Source organism: Macrobrachium nipponense, chromosome 4, assembly GCF_015104395.2.
Source record: "Macrobrachium nipponense isolate FS-2020 chromosome 4, ASM1510439v2, whole genome shotgun sequence".
NCBI classification, from domain to species: Eukaryota; Metazoa; Arthropoda; class Malacostraca; order Decapoda; family Palaemonidae; genus Macrobrachium; species Macrobrachium nipponense.
In genome coordinates this window covers 10,841,382-10,860,862 of record NC_061100.1, presented here as the reverse complement: position 1 = coordinate 10,860,862, position 19,481 = coordinate 10,841,382, and the positions used below count along the sequence as shown (strand labels likewise).

The 19,481-nt window shown below is 39.8% G+C and overlaps 1 protein-coding gene across 1 annotated transcript in view; it reads right to left on the bottom strand.

The window, feature by feature from the left end:
* LOC135210681 (protein transport protein Sec24C-like) overlaps positions 1-19,065 on the bottom strand; it is a 53,836-nt gene extending 34,771 nt beyond the window's left edge. Inside the window, exons 1-7 of the mRNA XM_064243457.1 lie at positions 18,722-19,065; positions 9,095-9,178; positions 4,756-4,904; positions 2,080-2,427; positions 1,660-1,893; positions 754-1,607; positions 340-490 (exon numbers count right to left, since the gene is read on the bottom strand). Coding sequence (XP_064099527.1) covers positions 340-490; positions 754-1,607; positions 1,660-1,893; positions 2,080-2,427; positions 4,756-4,904; positions 9,095-9,152 — 1,794 coding nt within the window. The 5' untranslated portion in view covers positions 9,153-9,178; positions 18,722-19,065. The remainder of the gene's footprint in view (positions 1-339; positions 491-753; positions 1,608-1,659; positions 1,894-2,079; positions 2,428-4,755; positions 4,905-9,094; positions 9,179-18,721) is intronic.
* Positions 19,066-19,481: the final 416 nt, after the last annotated feature.

Below are 19,481 nucleotides of genomic sequence, written 5' to 3'. Positions count from 1 at the left end.
AAACATGAATATTTTGCAAGAACATTAATAACGATGCACAAACCCCATCTTTTCTCATGAATTAATCTCTTATTAATAATTGGGTTATTATTTGTACAGTGCAGATTTATCAGCCTCATTTTTTCATATTAAAAACCATTGTTGACAGCAACTTCAAATCTTTGAATTACAAAAATGCCATCCATATTTTCCAGCCTATAAGATGTGCCAAAATGGCAATGGTTTGTACTTTATGCAAGTATGCATAACAAAATTCAGGACTTGACCAGGAAAGGACAAAAGTTGTCAACTTTATATTTTAAATGCATTTACCTATAAAAAATAAATAAAAAAACTTACCCTGCAATAATCAGAAGTAGCAATATATTCATAAGCACCGCAACATAATTCTGCTCGTTGATATCTGTCTGCACGGGATCCCTGTCCATCCATGTGGCAAAAGTATTCCTTAGGTACTTCAATTATACCACGGCAGAGTTTACACTGGTATCTGGAAAACATTGATCTCAGAATGTTTCAAAACTCCTCTATAAAGCCAAATATATTGTTGTTCTATGGAATTAATATATGAAAAGAACATTTAAAATATGATTACTCATCCAACCACTGGCCAGTAAAGGCTAATTTTACATATATTAATCGGTTCAAATCACACAAATTCATATAAACCCAACAAAAATCCAGCAAACATATCTGTTCAATATATTCAGGGTTATTAAAAATGGTATAAAAAAAAAACAAAAAATAACTTACTTTTGTCCTCCATCCATGAACTGCATAAGTGGGCTCATGTATCCCTTGCATCTGTTGCATCGAACAGGTCCACTTTCTAAACTTGTACCAATATACAGTGGGTTATCAGTGGGTGGGATTTCTGCTAGTGGACTCAAAATAAGACTAAATGGAACACTTGTTTGCTTTATCATATCTGGAGTGTGGGGGATGCTGTACATTGTTGAACGTATATAATGTGGGGAGGCGTTACCACCATCTCTAACTGTAAAATCAGTCGTGACAAGTGGTGGAACTTGGCCTTTCATATTAGTAATGAATTCACCACTTCTCAGTCGGCTATCTTCATCCATGACTTGTAATGGACTGGGCATGTCATCAGGATTGAGACGTCGAGGGCCCTGGGGTGCTCCAGGATAACCAGCACCTGCAGTTGGCCCACTAACACCTCCACCTGGATATCTAGCTTGCATTCCACCAGTTCCATTTATAGGTGGCCCACCAACAGGGCCTGAACCCATACCAGGCCTGGGTCCTGGTGGTGGAAGACTGGGTCGTGGCATTGCTCCTGGGCCTGGGGGTGGTCCCACACCAGTACCTGGGGTCATGCCTTGCTGTTGGCCTAAACTAGGGGGCCCTAATCCCATTCCTGGAGCTCCTGGCATAGACTGAGAAGGGTAACTCTGTTGTCCATATGGTCCTGCTGCACTTGAGGAGGGCGGCAGGTTGGTTAAAGGCCCTTGAGAGGGTGCAGGAGAGAGACCCACTGAAGGGCCACCAGGTGGTACACCAGGTGGTCTAGGTGAAAGACCTGCAGGCTGTCCCCCCGCAAGGCTCATTGGTGGTACTCCAGGTGGGGCCCATTGAAGGTCCACCTTGGGAAACTTGGTAGTTGTTCCAGGGGGGACCATGGGGGGTTGTCCTCCAGGTGGGCCCATGGGAGGTAACCCTGGTGGACCAATAGGCTGTCCTCCTGGTGGGCCTGTAGGAGGTCCTCCAGGTGGACCCGTGGGTGCCCCTCCGGGTTGGCCCATGGGTGGCCCCTCCGGGTTGGCCCATGGGTGGCCCTCCGGGTTGGCCCATGGGTGGCCCTCCGGGTTGGCCCATGGGTGGCCCTCCGGGTTGGCCCATGGGTGGCCCTCCGGGTTGGCCCATGGGTGGCCCTACGTTGGGTTGGCATGGGTGGTCCTCCGGGTTGGCCCATGGGTGGTCCTCCGGGTTGGCCCATGGGTGGTCCTCTGGGTTGGCATGGGTGGTCCCTCCGGGTTGGCCCATGGGGGCCCTCGGGTTGCCCATGGGTGGCCCTCCGGTGGCCCATGGGTGGTCCTCGGGTTGGCCCATGGGTGGTCCTCCGGGTTGGCCCATGGGTGGTCCCCCAGGTGGGCCTACAAGAGGTCCACTAGGTGCACCCATGGGAAGCCTTGGAGAGCCCATGGGAGGTCCTCCTGGAGGGCCCATGTGTGGTCCGCCTGGAGGGCCCATGTGTGGTCCGCCTGGAGGGCCCATGGGTGGTCCGCCTGGAGGGCCCATGGGTGGTCCGCCTGGAGGGCCCATTGGTTTTGATAATGGTCCACCAGGTAAACCTGGTCTGGGAGAAGGTGACTGAGTGAATGATGGTCCATTTGGAACACTAGAAGGAAGACCATTAGAGATTGTACCGGAACTAACACCAGGTCCATAGGGGTTTTTCAGTGCCTGAAACAAAAAAGAAAGTGTGTGATACATTCAGAACTGAAAAAATAGCATTAAATAATGAAAGTTTGCTAAAACAACCTAAAAGTAATGTGATCTATACTTTACTAAATGATGAAAATTGGCTAAAAAAAATTAAATCGTGTACCTCCTGTATATAATTTATGTGCAAAAAATACAGTATCTTTAGCACATATTATATACACAGAGGAGGTTCATGTCATTTTCATTCTGTTGGTATACAGGTTCATAAACATTATAGGTTTAATTGTCAGGGTATGATGACAAAAGGGCATTTAATAAAATAGTCCAAAGTTAAAAAATGATCCCAGATAAAAAAAAATTATCCAAGTATTCAGCAAAGAACATTGTTCAATGTTTATACATACATGCAGTTACCAATATCACTACTCTTCCTGTTCTTATGCACTAAGCTGTCATGAAGTTCAATTACTCACACGTGGGAATGCTCTGCTACTTGTTACAGACCCCAATTTTTCAATGTGGAAAATACCTCTATTAAAAAGACTAAATTCTGTAATTGTGTGCCAACAATTCTCCACCTAGGACCTATTGCTACGACTGCCACCAATTCTTCACCTAGGACCCACTGAACTGAAATAATTTCTGTTCAATACAAAACTTTCTTTTAGCATCATCATCTCTAACAATGTCATAATTTGCCCAAGGGTACACTCCTGATGACAGACAACATCTCAGCAGCCTCTGTTGAATAAAGAATTCACTCTGTTTGCTCAGATCCAATTCAATGGACAAACATTACCATGACTGTCCTGAATTATGTTATATGCTCCAATAATCCATCACCCTCTATAATTACCTAAGATGCATCAGTCAAGACAATTTTCTATCATCCTGAGTTTCTACTACTTTGCATGTCCTCTCAAAATTATTCCTGTTCCTTGTTGAAACATAATTTATTCTCAATGAATAGAGGGTCTTGCTAGTTTTCAACTTTCTTAGTACTGAAGCCAGTTTTCAATTAGATTTGTCAGTCAGGTCAAGAAGAATTAGTTTCACAATGGCTCACATTGCAACAAAATTAAACCAGCTCATATTACTTTCTTCAAACCCTGATGTCCCTTCATGAAGAAATGCATCAACATGGCGTGTCACTGTGCCAATCCATTTCCCATCATTAATATTGAATATGATAGGTCAAGTGAACACTGAATCATTCAACTTCAAGCAGCCAAGGACACCCACACCATTCCAACCATTGAGAAAACTTTGTGAGTTTCCTCAGCTTCCTTTGGGCGTGGTTTCTTTTGGTGACATGATGTGTAGTTCTCAGTTAATTTCTTTACCCTTCAGAACAGCACGTTTTCAAGTCTGTTAAAAGGTCACTCAGGATAGGCAGAGGCAAGGTATAAGTCACTGTTTTGTTACCTATCATAGGCCTAATATTCACAAATAAATTATCAGCAACCAAGGTGCTTCTCCTCCAAAATAAGTTACCCATGATTTTGCTGACAAAATCCACTGCTGACAGGCACCAACTATCTACACTATTCAGACAGCTATTTTAATATTTGGAGATATCCTGGCAGTATTTTTCTCATCTTTTCTTTCAAAATGGTACATTTGGAGATACACTGGGAGTATTTTTCTCATCTTTTCTTTCAAAATGGTATAATGCTCATACAATAACCCCTTGTCCTTGAGATCAGTCTCAATTTTTTTTTTTTTTGCACAATGTTCATGTCTACCCTTCCTAGTCTTACAGGTTGTGTCTTCTCTTAATGACAGTATGGTGGCTTGCACCCAGTTGGTTTTGGATCTTATCTGTTCTCAGGCTAGTGTTATTTCTCTTAGGTTCACAGTTTCATGGTTATCCTATTTAAATAATGTAAAAAGGAACTGCCACATTCTTTTCATATCCTGTACAAAATGACACCATTAACTTATCTAGTAATGAATACTTACCAGAAGTACACACACCATCTCCCCATTTAGACTATTTATTCAAGTTCCTACAACACTGTATATCAAATTTCACATCAAACCAATTAAGACCATTTATTAAGTTTCTACAATAACATACATCAAATTTCATAACAAACCAGTCTGATGTACACACTTGAGTTTTCTAAGGCATGAAAAAATTTTACGCTATCCTCACTGTAAATCCAACTATCACTGGTATGTAATAAAAAAAATTAGCCTAACCAGAAAAAGTACATATGGCATTCAACTAATTATTAACCTGTAGTAAAATCAAGCCATCAACAAGAATAACAAAACTTATCAACAAGAATAACAAAACTTATATCAATGAAAAAAAAAAATAATAATAATAATTACACATACCCCGCCTGCTGGTGGAGGTGCAGAATTTATGTTCATTCTTTCCATCTGTTGTGGGAGTCCTCCAAGAGGTGGTGGTGCATTGGGGCCACCAGGCATCATTCCAACAGGTCTCATAGGGTGCATATTTGGTCCACTCCCTCCAAAACCACCTGCAGAGGGCACTTTAGGTTAGCTAAACATGTGTTAATTTTGACTAAACAGGAGGCATCAAAACTTTATTGTGAAATACAATAAAATCTATCAAAATTTTCATTAACATGTAAAAGGTACTATTGAACATCCAATTAGAATGAAACAGCAAGGATCAAAACATGCATGGAATATACACAGTTAACAACCAACACTCCAGCAATGAAACAAGTATCTTTTATTAATTCATCCTCAGATTACGGCTACAGTACTTTTCATTTTAATCTGTAATCTTAAACAATTTAAATTAAAGAATTGTATTTCTCATCGTTATGCGAACTTTAAAGTCCCTTTAATATAGATACACCTTAGGAAATGCTTGTCCAGCCAATAAAGCCTGTTAAAGTAGACAGCAGCATGGGGGCAAGAGGCATAGGGTAACAATCAATCACTTGATTGTTGGCATTCAAATTTTCTTCCAGAAACAGGGACAAAAGTGGGCTAGGTCAGAAATGAGATTATGAGAGATTTCAGGTTTGTGTATCTAATAAAAATACCAATCATCTAAAATTTCCAAGTTTTTCAAACGTGAATAAAAATAATAATTTTTTTATATGGAGCCTCACTCGGTAGAATGGCAAAACTAAATACGTAGCACCAACAAATCATATCCTCTTGATCTTCAGCTACAGTTTCTTGGGAGGGGATCAAAAACATCTTTTAATTTTCCAAATACAAATGAGAACACAATACTCTCATATCTCAGTATCCATATATATAAGAGGCTGTGGAGTCTGCATTCTTTCTCCATGATGCTATAGCTGGCAGGAAGACAATCAAAGTGTGACATTACTTCCCAAAGCCTGTGGGTTAAGACTACAAAGCAGGCAAGTTGAATCCCACCCAGTTGGCCGGGGAGGGGATGTTGCTTTTAGTGCTGAAGGGCATAAAGACATCAACTATAATTAGAGGCCCATACTTTTCAGCAGAGCAAGAATACATAGAAAAGGGCTGAGTGGCACCCATTAACCAATGAAACAGAGGAACTTGTCTCATTGTAAGTAGACAAGATAGTCCCCTCTCTCCTGAATACCATAGGAGCTTTGAATGAAGATTACCTCTCACACAAAACTACAGCAGATAATGGCACACCTAGCTGAATAAAAACCTGTCAAGGGCTTGTGGATGGTAGCACATATCTCCTCTACAGCCCTAAAAGAAAAACTTCTTTCTTGAAGAGGATGCTGGATACTCTTCAACTGTGAAATACCAACTCCAAAGACTGGAGGTATCTTACTAGTTAAAACTGGCCCAAGCAGTACAGGTTGTGAGGCCTTCTTGTCACTGCACTGAAAAGACTCGGCAGATTGGAATATTATTCAGCTTGTGGCCAAGGAGGAGTCACCAGGGCCATCCAAACACCATGTGTGAGAAACACATGGTTAATCACTTCACAGATCAGGAGGAAGGGAGTAGTATACACAAAAATGTCCCATGAGTTTGAAAGACAACCTCCACCATAGCGCACTGGTCTGGAAGAAGAGAACTGAACATCAAAAGCTTTCTGTGTACCCACAGGATGAAGAGGCTAATCAATCACTGATGTTCCCAACCCTTGAAAAGTCTTGCTGGCATGTGCAGGTATTGGTACAACCCAACCTGAGGACCTAACCCTAATAGCTGATCTGGTCTGCCTTTACAGTTTAAAAACTTGTGTATCTGGCTGACAGCTCAACTGCATAGCAAACCTCACACTCATATGCATGCCTTTCCCTGTCCAACTTGCAAAGAAATAGGCACTATCTCTTTTGCTTGATGACGTGTGCCACCACTGTTGTGTTACTGCTTATTAGCTATATTGCCTTTCCATTGATCCTGAAATTCCCGTAGTGCCAGATGTGCAGCTCACATTTCTATAATCTAGTTGCACATTTCTATAATGTTCATGTGCACATAAGTCATTTACAGTGCGAACATATAATGGAAATGAGCTGTCTAGATGTAAGCCGCATCTATTTCCTGCCCAGCATCCAAAATAGAAGCATCTTAAGAACTTGAGAGAACAGAATAGAATACAGAATTTAGGCCGAAGGCCAAGTTGCTGGGACCTATGAGGTCATTCAGCGCTGAAACTGAAATTGACAGCAAAAGGTTACAAAGGTGTAACATGAGAAAAGCCTCTCAGGTGCACTACGAAACCATTGTTAGAAGTGGGTGGAAGTAAGATGGAAGAAAATTATGAAAGGAGGTATAGTAAAAGGCTAGAAAGGGGTTGTATATAGGGTCCAAAAGGACGCTGCATATCACCATACGTAATGCCTACAGTGCAACCTGTGTGAGGTTCACCGACAGCGCTAAACACCCTTTTGGGAGGCACAGTTAGTGTCAAGAGGGTCTAAGGTGACCAGTGCCACTTCACACAAAACACAGTGACTGCAGGTTGAGCTGCCTGTATGGAATAGCATCTACAACCATTCAATTCTGTCAAGAGACCTGAACTACTGATCTGAGCCTGCAGAAAACTCTCACTGCTACAGTGTCAATTAGCATGCCCAGGTACTTCAATCACTGCTAGCACTGAAAGTCAAACTTTTCCCAGTACATTATGTATATAAACATCCCAGATCATGGAATATCTTGAAGGCCATGAGCTGGAACAGGCGAGGTCCATTAGCATGGAAAAGGAAATTGAGAATAAAAAGGTTTAACACAAGGGAACCTAGCAGTTGCACTATGAAGCAATATTATTAAGAGAGGGTGAAAAATACCATGGAAAAAAACAGAATATGAATGGCAGTTTGCAGTATAAGAAATGACAAAGGGGTGGCAGCTAGGGGTCGATGGGATGCTGCCAAAACCTTAAGTCAGTGATTCTTAGGCTGGGAGCCATAGCAACCTACACAGTGCTTCAGGGTGCCAAAAGATTGTCATGGCTAGATCATCTCAATGAACACTTGAAGGGAAAGAAAAAAAAAATTATTCATATAATTATTGGTGTCTACTCTAACACACACACACACACACACAAACTTAGTTAGGGTGCCATCACTAAAAAAGATTAATAACCACAGCCTTGAAAAATGCCTACAGTGCACTTTCGACACTATTTCCCTATGGCGACCAAGCTGGGGAAAGGCTGACAACTGGTCTCCAGGCCTTAGTCAACTTCTCCACCAGAAAAAGCCTAACAAAAGCTTGGAGAGATGTCATCTACAGACTTTAAAGTACATCTTTCTCCAGCACTCCCAATCCCTATGCAGCCAAGGCAAGAGATTAGGGTGATCCTGGACAAAAGGCTGTACATACACTATACACAAATGAATAAACAGTGAAATAAACATACATGTCACAGCATATTACAGTATCAAGTACAATACTGCATTAAATAAATTTATGAGAAAGAGAGAGAGAAAGAAAGGAGGGGGTGGCATGGAGCCAGGGTTTCACAGCTACCAAACAAGAAATGGCCCAAAAAAGTTGAGGAACTTTCATCTGTAAATTCTCTGTGCAAGAACCCAAACCAGTTAGAAAATACCTTTAATACCAGTCATCTGATAGGATGGAGGGATCCAAGTACAGAAATATGTTAATATTAAAGTATACAGCTCACTAAAATCAACCCTTTCTATAAGAAAAGACACCCTTGTCCTCATCAAGCACTGACCAGTTCCAAATTTGGGATATACATAGTTATATCTGTAAAGCAACCCTGCCATCACTAAGCATTTACCAGTGCTATATTTAGGACTCAAATCTTTTGAAGATTAATGGAATTTGTACAATGAAAAATTCAAAAAACCTTAAAATCCATGTCCTACTAGATACTACTTGACCTTGAGTCTTGACAACCATTTTCTACAAAACAGACTGGAACTGCATGAAGGCAGCCTAATACCTTGTCATTCTTTGACGTCAGTTTGAACTGCTTATTTAACCGACTGAAGGATGCATTTAAAAATTTTTGGTATACTAATGGATACAAAGGAATAGGCTAAAATTAAGTAGGAAGTACCTGTCGAAATGGAACTTTTCTAGAAGCATTTATACTGCAGTGACATATTTGCAATTTTTCTTAATGTATTCTATTCTGTATAAAAAAAAATTTTTTCTTTTACAATTTTTCAAACAAAAATAATATAGTACAGGTTTTCTTTATGAGATCTTTGATTCTATTATTATAATTATAAGACAAAGAAACTTTCTACCTTACCTGGTGGTCCTCCAGGTGGTCTTGAACTGGGAGGCATCAGTGGCTGTGACGGATGCATAGCTCCGCTCCCACTTCCCTAAACACCTGAGGACAAAAATAGGATTATCAATATTTAAGTCTTATATAGCCTATCTGTTCAAACTAAATTCATAAATTCGGTTTGCATTTTTTCTAGATATACAAACTGCAGTCTTTTTAATGGATATACTTTCAATGAAAGCAGTTTCATAGTTAAAGCATGATTGTCTGGATCACTTTTCTTGTGGTAATGGGTACTAATATGGATTTAGTACAGAGATATGATTATGTGAAAGATTTAAGGTTTGCATGTTGAGGAAAAATGCAATTTATCCTAAATTCATGATTTGTTCCTACAAGGATACAAGCCAACTTTTACCAGGACAATTAAGTAGGAGGTATTGTCTGAAGAACAAGATACACGAGTTGTGTTTTTCCCTACCAAAGATGCCAGATTCCTGGTAATATACATGGGCAGGGAAAAGATGACTCCAGTAACCAGCTTTACAGCCTGTCTTATGGATGCTGAAGGTGACAGGGCCCTATGCAAAAGTTTGGCTTTCTTGTAGTCTTACCAATGCCCTTTCCAGACTCTTGGATTACTACAAATCCAATTTCCTGAATGTCAACCCAGGAAAAAAATATGACTACACATTCCAGCTTAAAAACCACCTTGTGCAAAGAGAGCTGGAGATAGTTTGGGAGAGTAAGCGGTTAGACAATGACAATACCCACTTTGCCTGGGTATCACTCTCGATCGGACTCTCTCCTTCAGAGGGCATGTAGAGAACCTGAAAGAGAAACTCATAAGCCAGTTGGCGACTTCACAGTGGGGGACTTATCCATGCACATTGCAAACATCAGCACTAGCACTTTGATACACCACTGCTGAGTTCTGCTCCCTGGTTGCTCAAGCCAACAGTCGCCACTGTCAATTGAGAACCCAAAAATACCTACAAGAAACTGACAACATACACCTGCTCTACCACCACCAAGAAGTGACGAGACATCCCCAGTCAAAATAAAGCTTCATGATGGTTGAAAGCCTGCAACCTGTGGATGCCAAGAACTGTACAGGGTGGATCATTGGAAGTCATATGCCAACTTCCAGAAGCTATCACAGTCCAAGAACCCTGTGAATCATTGCCCTTGAGTACTTACTAAGCAAGGAAGGACTGGAGAACACTAAACAGGGCTCGCAGTGGCCTTGGGAGGACGAGGGATAACCCTCACCCAACTGTCCTTGTGGCCAACAAGTCCAAACCATGACTCATATCTGAATGAATTGTTGATTGGGTCCAACATGCACCAAAGAAGAGCTCTACGATTATGATGCTAATGAAGCTGCCCAAAGATGGCTTGTGTCCTGGCACAACAAGATAAGAATGAATGGAGGAAGATGGCGTATGTGCTGGCGCAACAAAATACGAATGAATGAATGCATAAGACCTAGAAAAAATAATGCTCTGCTGCCTGCCCATTCCATTGTTAAGAGGGAGACACTGGCTGTCAAAAACAAGACATCTAGTGCAGTCAAGATGTCAAAAACAAGACATCTAGTGCAGTCAAGAAGTAAGATGTTCTGGCCAACCATAAGAAAGTAGTGTTTTAACCTAGTGGTATTATTAAACTGATAATAAGAAAAATTTACATCTGGCCAGACTGGCGTGCAAGTAGCATGGGCTGCTGGGTGGTGAGATAGGGAAAGAAGAAACACTGTCACCCTAAATTCACCAAACATGCCAACCATTAACCTTCAGCAAGATTGAACTACTGGCAGTCCCCGGGTTATGACAGGGGTTCCGTTCTTGAGACGCATCGTAAGCCGAAAATCGTCATAAGCCGGAACATCGTCAAAAATCCATAAGAAAACCCTTAACTTTTAATTTTGCTTTGGGTGCATTTGAAAAACTAGGTAAACTGCATTCTTATGGCATTTTTTTCATAAAAAAAAACCTTCAAATATTGATTATTTTGCATTTTTGGTGTCATATTTCATCTGCCAGATGAGCGGCGTTGTAGGCGTCGTAACCCTGGAAATAATGTCTGATGAATATAATTGAAAAGCGTCGTAACCTCGGAACGTCGTAAGCCGAGACCATCGTAACCCGGGGACTGCCTGTACTGTGCATTTCAGGACCGTGTCTAATAGGATTTCGTTGATAAAATCTTTCCAAAGCATCGGATATGGATCATATTTTGGAAATAACTATTTGAAGCCACGGCCTAATTGGCAAAAATATGCACAGATATCAAATGTTGATAATTAAGGCACTTATCGCAGTAAAAATCCAAAATTTGAAGGGAAACTTAGGTAAATTTAGTAAGCACCCAGAGGGAGGCTAGTGAAACATCATTACTGACGGCCCTTCCACTCATTTATACTGTAGTATGACATACTTTACTAGACACCTCGCCCATATACTTTAGGAATGAAGACTCAGATGTTGGTAGTAGTAATAATAGTAGTAGTAGTATATGGGATTCTTGTTTTTTGTTTCACACACACAAACACCTACCCTACTCTCTCTCTCTCTCCGATAAATCACGTGTTTTAAGTAAAGTACAATAAAGGAATGAGCTTAAAATGAGAATATTAATTCTGTAATACAGTTCCTTGGTGCAATTCACGTTTCCTTTAACTTGAAGTATGTACCAAGTCTTACACAATCTCTGTGAAAACCATTGTTACCCTGGAGTTTCTGTTGCTTACATTGTCTCAAAAGCTCCAGTTCACATGTACCTGCTTGGTCCTGCTAAATGAATGTAACACAACGCTAACGTTCTAACCTTATCTTCCTTAATGCATGAACAGTCCCATAATAAATCCAAAGTATTTAATATGTCACACAACTCCCCATTTATTATTCTGTGCTTGAAACTGACACTAATGTTGTTGTAGGGTTGTTGAGTGGTTTATCATGAGCCTAAGTATTCCAGGTTTTATCTGTTTATTTTCTTATGAATTTGAAGTTACTGCAAAATCACGCAAAACGAAAGCAGTCTAGCTGCCACGAGGACAACTTGCTAGGCTTGTCATAGGTGAAACAGCAGTCACATATAACCTGGCTTTGCCCTGTCGTCGGCGACTCGACGATGTTTACTATTATGCAAGGTTACCAGGTATATTGGGCGAAAATATCTTACCAAAAGCCTCTAAACTATCGATTTTCATTTCAATATGATTGTGTATTCACTAGTTCCAAAAGTTTTGCACAAGTGATCAGGAAAATGCAAATAGAAATTGGGTTATAATTGCTATGTATTCCTATGGTCAACAAAATTGAACAATGAAAACAGTAATATTGCAATATGTATATTTACCAAATTCCTTTGCTATAATGTTGTCATATTTATACAGTGTACCAAATTCTTATTCATTACCCTTGGCATCACCAATGGAAACCGTAATATAATTCACAACAAGTCTCAACAAGAGGGTCAATTATTTGTTTCCACGATCATTATCACACTATTGGGAACATTGCTATTATGCCCGATGTCATACTTTACGTCACAAGTAGCCTCCCGCTGGGTGCTTACTAAATTTAATTAAGTTTCCCTTGAAATTTCTGTGATTTACTCTGATAAGTGCCTTAATTATAAACATTAGACATCAGCGCATATTATTGCCAATTAGGCCGAGGCTGCAAATAGTTATTTCCAAAATACGATCCATATCTGATGCTTTGGTAAGATTTTATTGACGAAAACCAATTAGACTTGGCCCTGAAATGCACAGTTGGTTTGCTAAATACAGTATGTCCCACATGACAGTGATATTCTTCAAGAACATGAAGACCTACTTTCAGTACTGCTCTACTCATATATTCTCCTTAAACTCCAAAGATGGAGTAATAGTACCCGACTTGATGAACCCTCACCTAGGATGAGGAGCTAGCAACCTAACTTGATTTTCATGCCTGCTCAAGTCCTAAGCAGGTATTATGGTACTGCAAAACAAGGCAAAACAGCATCTCTTCTTGATCCTTACTTACAAAGTCCTGGAAGGGGGTACTGAAAACCTCTTAATCTTTCATCAGGGACTGATGACTGATAGGATCTGAATCTCTGCCACAAACTCAGAAATTAATGAGAACAAAAGATATCCATACCTTCATGCGTTTCATCATCTAGAAAAAGAGACTGAGAAATTGCTGTGGTTTCTAAGGGGACAGTCTTGAGTGTGACTGACACTAAATACTGAAGCCTCCCTCAGGGGCTCATAAGGAACTTTGGTAAGACTACAGAGCAATGTGGACAAGACTGGTGTAAGCTCCTCAAGCAAATGCTTAGAGACCTAACTAAGGCTTATGATGTCCATGTCCAACTGCAGGAATACCTGGGAATAAGCTGAGCAATAGCCCTAAACTGCAAAAACTAGAGAGCTTGTCTTGGCAGAGATATACTAAGAAATCCATGATCAGCTGAAAAGACTATGATTGGAGAGATATCCATTCTTGAAACCAAGAGCAGATGATGTTAGGACGTTCAGGGAATCATTAATGGCAACATAACACCTAAGGTGCCCTTACAAGAAAATTAACCTCAGGCTATACAGTAAGCCTAACGTAGTAGCAGTTCCTAATAATGAAAAAAAGCACCACTCCCATAGGACCAAGGGAGATGTTTGCGAACATGGGGCATAAATTCATAGGCACAGCAATGTATAAATCTCTGAGGCAAATACTGCCCACAGACAGCAACTAAGGCCATCTTTTAATAGCAAGATGTGATAAGTACAGTAGGCAGTCCCCGGGTTACAACGGGTTCAGCTTACGACGTTCCGAGGTTAAGGCGCTTTTCAATTATATGCATTGGAAATTATTTCCAGGGTTATGACACGTTCCAGGGTTACAACGCCTACAATGCTGATGTGGCAGAAGAAATATGACATCAAGAATGCAAAACAATCAATTTTCAAAGGTTTTTTGATGAAAAATGCTATAAGACTGAAGTTTACATAGTTTTTGAAGCACCCAAAGTATTAAAAGTAAGGTTTTCTTGAGATTTTTGAAGATTTTCCGGCTTACAACGATTTTCGGCTTACAACGCGTCTCAAGAACAGAACTCCCATTGTAACCCGGGAACTGCTTGTATTGCAATCCAAAAACCAATTCTTAACATCCAACAAGACTCGGATCACACAGCCCCTTCCAGCAGATAGAGGAATGTGAGAATGAACATATACCAGACGGTGCGTCCCCAGATGCAGATATTGCACCCATTAGGTAATACAAGAGCACTCAAGAAAGCCCAAGTATCACACAGCATGTCCCGAGGCCTTGCCCGACATGAACCACGAATGGTACCTAGTGGTTGATATCCACACACTGTTTTTGTATATAATAATAAAAGTTTTTGTCAATATAAATACAGTGCACTCATATATTATAAATTTTATACACAACTATTGAGTATATTCTAAAAATAGTTTCATAATTGCAGCAGAATAATCATTATCTAGTTTGTAAGTTACATATACCTAAAGCTTTCACCCACAGTGTTTCATCCTGTAATCCTTGGTCCAATCACCACTTATGTCTATTTTTCCATCTGTATGGAGAGAGAAAATTAGGAACTATTGTAAATCCAAATTGTGAGCCAGCCGTTTGTTTATAATGCCACAGAGTGGAAAAACAGCTGTTGTGACAGAAAACAATACAGGCAGTCCCCAGTTATCGGCAAACTCCATTATTGGCAATCCAGTTTCATGAAGCTCGTCTAGCGCCATAATATCGGCGATTAATGGTGCCATACAAGCAGAGTTCCAGTTGGTGGCGGGTTTCACTCATCAGCATCCGCCCCGATAACCGACGACTGCATGTACATAAATGGAATAAAGAAGTTAGTGCGTTCTTCACCGAAGGCTGATGCACGAGAATTGGAAAAAACTGACGAAATGAAGTCTAATGCAAAAAAAGTTCGATGCCACTATAGTAATTACTTTTACCACTTTATGAATATTCAGAATATATTTTCAGTATATATATTCAGTATATATATTTTCGTATTCAGTTTAGTATATATTTTCAGAATATACTGTGAGAAACTTCTTTTGCATTTTCCTTTCATGCTTTGTATTCACATTAGTAATCAAAAGCAAAAATTTTTACTTTATAAAATTTGCTTTGCTAAATGGCACTTCATATACATTACACATTTTTCTGATTAATTGCATCATATTTATCAATGAATATTGTCAGTTGTATATATTCCTATATTTTGCTTATTTTTCTACTGTAAACTTTTAAATACACATCTGTAAAGTGCACAGCCCTTTTTGTAAACTACAATTACAGAATGTTTACATGTTTTCCTACTCTCAAATGATATTCAAATACTTTATGAGCTAAAGGCTTGAGAAACACATAAAAACTTTAATATCTACACCTAAAAAGGGGGTTGTTATCCCTGCTTCATGGGAGTTAATAAGATGGGAAACCTGATTATTAACATTTGTGACTTAAGGAATCGAGAGCCCAGGTCATATTGTAATGAATGCCCTACCCGTTTTTCATTTAAAGGGCCTAGACTATCGTTTATGCTAACAATTTCCAGTAAACTTTTACTTCAAACCACCACCCTAATATTTAACAATATTTTCATAATATTTTTATGTGCGAGAACATTTCCGACATTCATTCCATTTGTAAATAATCTAAACCACACCTAACCTAACCTCCAGTAACCGCATGATACTGTAAATTTTACTTTAAATCATGGTAATTCTAAGCCCTCATTCCACAGTAAAGTAGACTATGGCAGTTGTCATTTTCCTACGTTATTTTACTTACTGAACAAGAATTTAAAGTAATATTTATTCGGACGACTGTAATTAACCCCCGGGGGCCAGTACTAAACACAGCGAAATACATTGGACACCCCAATCCCTAGTGGATGTCGTATTCGCGGTTACGTTTCTTGCAGGGTAATTCTAGAGAATAGTCGCACGGACTGCAAGGAACGTAACCGCGGATACGACATCCACTAGGGATTGGGGCGTCCAATGTATTCCGCCGTGTTTAGTACTGGCCCCCCAAGGGTTAATTACAGTCGTCCAAATAAATATTACTTTAAATTCTTGTTCAGTAAGTCAAATAACATAGGAAAACATCAAGTGCCATAGTTTACTTTAGAATTACCCAATTCATTACCCATTTATTTAATAATATTTTTTTTGTGTGCGAACATTTCTGACATTCATTTAATTTGTAAATCTAAACCATACCCAACCTAACCTACAGTTATTGCATGATACTACCTACTGTGAACGAAAAATGAGTCATGGTTCAAAGTAAAATTTTACCCAATTACCCCACATTTATGAAGATTATTAGGCTTCTGTCATGATGCAAGGGTCTAAACTGATACAGACATGTAGGGTAAAACATCACAGCAGGCCAAACAGGCCACCTACAATCAACGCTTGCCACCCTCCGAAAAAGTACATTATAACGCGTCCTGACACCGGAGATGGGCATCAGTCGCGACTTCTTGTTGGTGAGAAATGGAGCTAAAGACCTCTACTCTCCTTTCGAAGTAAGTATTTTCTCCAAAGTTGGAAATTAAGGCCAAATTTTAAGATTTAAACAGAGGGTAGTGAAAAGGGTGGCTACGGCAGTGGAAATCTCACCAAAACGCTTAAGAAATTTTTACTTACAACTAAAAATGTTTCGAAGATTGACGCCATCTTGATGTTTACGGAGTCGCTTGTGTCAACAAACTTCCCATTTCCTGTGCTAAATCTGCACACCACTTGTACCCATAGACGCTGGGGCACTTTCATCACAACAATCGTAAACCCAACCTCTTACCAGCACTTATTCAAGGGGACTACGGCATTCTTTGCGGCGTTTTGCGCTCTTCTATTGTTTATCAGTGTTGTCAATTGGTATGTGTTTACCCTCCAAACTAGGTATACCTAAGACTTACACAAAACCGGGGAAATAAGTGAAATTAGCGTATCTATTTGTATTATATATACGTGCATATTACAGCAATTTTATCATTACTGCATTACTATGACAACTAGAATTCATTGAAACAGTTTGTAAATGCATCGGCGTATGTGTGACGCTCCACTAGATTGGCAACGATGAGTCATTTTTCCTCACGTCGTCGCTCGTAAGTACATCCGAAACATTTGTAATTTTTGGGGTTAATTTGGTTGCAAAAAAGGAGAATAGACATGAATTAAATAAACATTTTGAAGTAAAGTTCAAACTACATATTGAGTAAAGTAAACAATTAAGGGAATAAAGCTTTGCATCTCATAATCAGTGTTGTCGTCTGCTGCTCGTAACTGTGTTTGCGTGGTTCAAGTGCACTGTGGAGTGAATCAAGACCAAAATGTGTATAATTACAATCAAATAAGCACTGTGGAGTTTCAGTTGTGATGGCAGTAAGGATAAAAACCACCGATTACAAGGTAAGAATGAATTCAGTTCCAACCATAACCCCAGGAATAACAAGTTTCATACTTTCACTAATATAGGCAACAAAATGTTGTTTTATTGTGCTGATTACAACTGCAATCTTGAGTAAGATCAATAAAAGTTACATATATACACTAACATTGTTCAAATGAGTGCTGGGAAGGCTGGGGAAAGATGGTGGCCGTCACTGATGAGAACCTTCCATGCAAAACGTAGCCGCCATATTGGATTTCAAAACTGCCTTGAAAACATATTTTACGAAGAGCTCACATGCTTATTTTAGTTCGTATGGGGCTTTCATATATCACATTATGTTGACGAAACTTCAGTCTTTTAAATGGTATGCTTAGAGTTGCAATTGTATTCTTGTTTCACCAATTAAATATAGAGTGAATAAGACCCGTCCACCGTGATGAGGGTTGGCCTGCCGTGGTGTTCTACCCTATAATCTACTATGAACAAGGTTCTGTCAAGTTTGTACTCTGTAGTGTACCTATAGGGTATCTTAGTGACCTGGTTAAGGCTAGTAGGTGACCAGCCTGCAGGCAACCTCGGGTAAATAGGTAAATACTTTCCAAACTAGTGTAAGTCTCCGATAGGCATAGGTAGGGTAAATATTGGCTTATCATTCACAGGCCTACTTGGTCGAGCCTCGGGCGGCCCTACCGGCAACATAGGCTAGATAGTCATCTGTTCTCTCGACAGACTGGCATTCAATATGAGCCCTTACTAGGCCTCATACTTTTCTTTGTCCGTATTCGATATATAGAGATTTCATTACCTGGGTTTAAAGAGTAAGCAGGCCTACCCTGTGACCTCGAACGTACCCATCCCCCCTTCCTGTAACTTTCGGATCTGTCAACTTGAACACCAGAGTAATCCAGACCTACGATGGGTCTCTTAATTAACGTTAATTGACGGACTACGATCACGAATACTTTTTTATGATTTACCAGTCCGATCTACTATTCCCTGGTGGTGAATTCTAGTCTATTAACTTAGTAATATCTGAACAGCTTTAAGCCTAAGACGGTGTGATAAGTATAGGTATACCAGCCTTGGATTAAAGTTTTGAGACCTTTGGTAAATCTGTGTGTATAGTCATGTATCTTCCCTCGGTCCTGCGGAAAAAGTATTTTCACCACGACACAATAAGATAACTGCTACTCACCACAACTTCAACAGTTGCACACCGGGGGGGAAATATCAACAGAAGACGTCAACAATATTAATTAATCACAACCCACAGTAAAATCAACGTCTGCTGCCGCAGTTTGCGCAGGCGCTGTCAGAGCCACGTCACGATCGCCACCTCTCGCCTTTCTAAATTAAAGGAACTTGAACCTGTCAAGTTGCGTTCCTTGCCGCCGCTTTGGCTCAGTTTCTCAAATTATTCTGAATTATGCTTCGTTTAATCCATCTGGATTTTTTTATGTGTAGATTGAAATGAAAAATTGTTTGGGGAGTTTCACTGATTGGTCTATAAGCTTGTTTTAGTGACGTGTATCACCGTAACAACTCGTCACGCGACGAAACCCGACGTCTTGGTTGGGCCTTACGTTGACATAAACAATCCTCATATGCCATCATAACATAGATAAAGATAAGTAAATTTCACATTCTTTCATCGAAAAAAAGATAAATAAATTTATTTTAAGGTTGATTATTGTTATAGAATTAGAGAAGAATGCAACAATCCATGTAACGATATAAAAACACTGGAGTTGGTTTGACGTCACTAAGTTGGGCTTTCCTTCCACCATCTTGCAAAGAGACGTCGATGGGAAGACAAGATTTTTGTTAATGATTAAAATTTGCATTCTGTTAAATAGTAGGTAAGTTTGAGATCTTACTCAAGATTTTGTTGGTATTCTGAAAAGTGAAGCTATAAATATCTACCTCAGTTTTTTTTCTATAAAGCAACAGAGGAT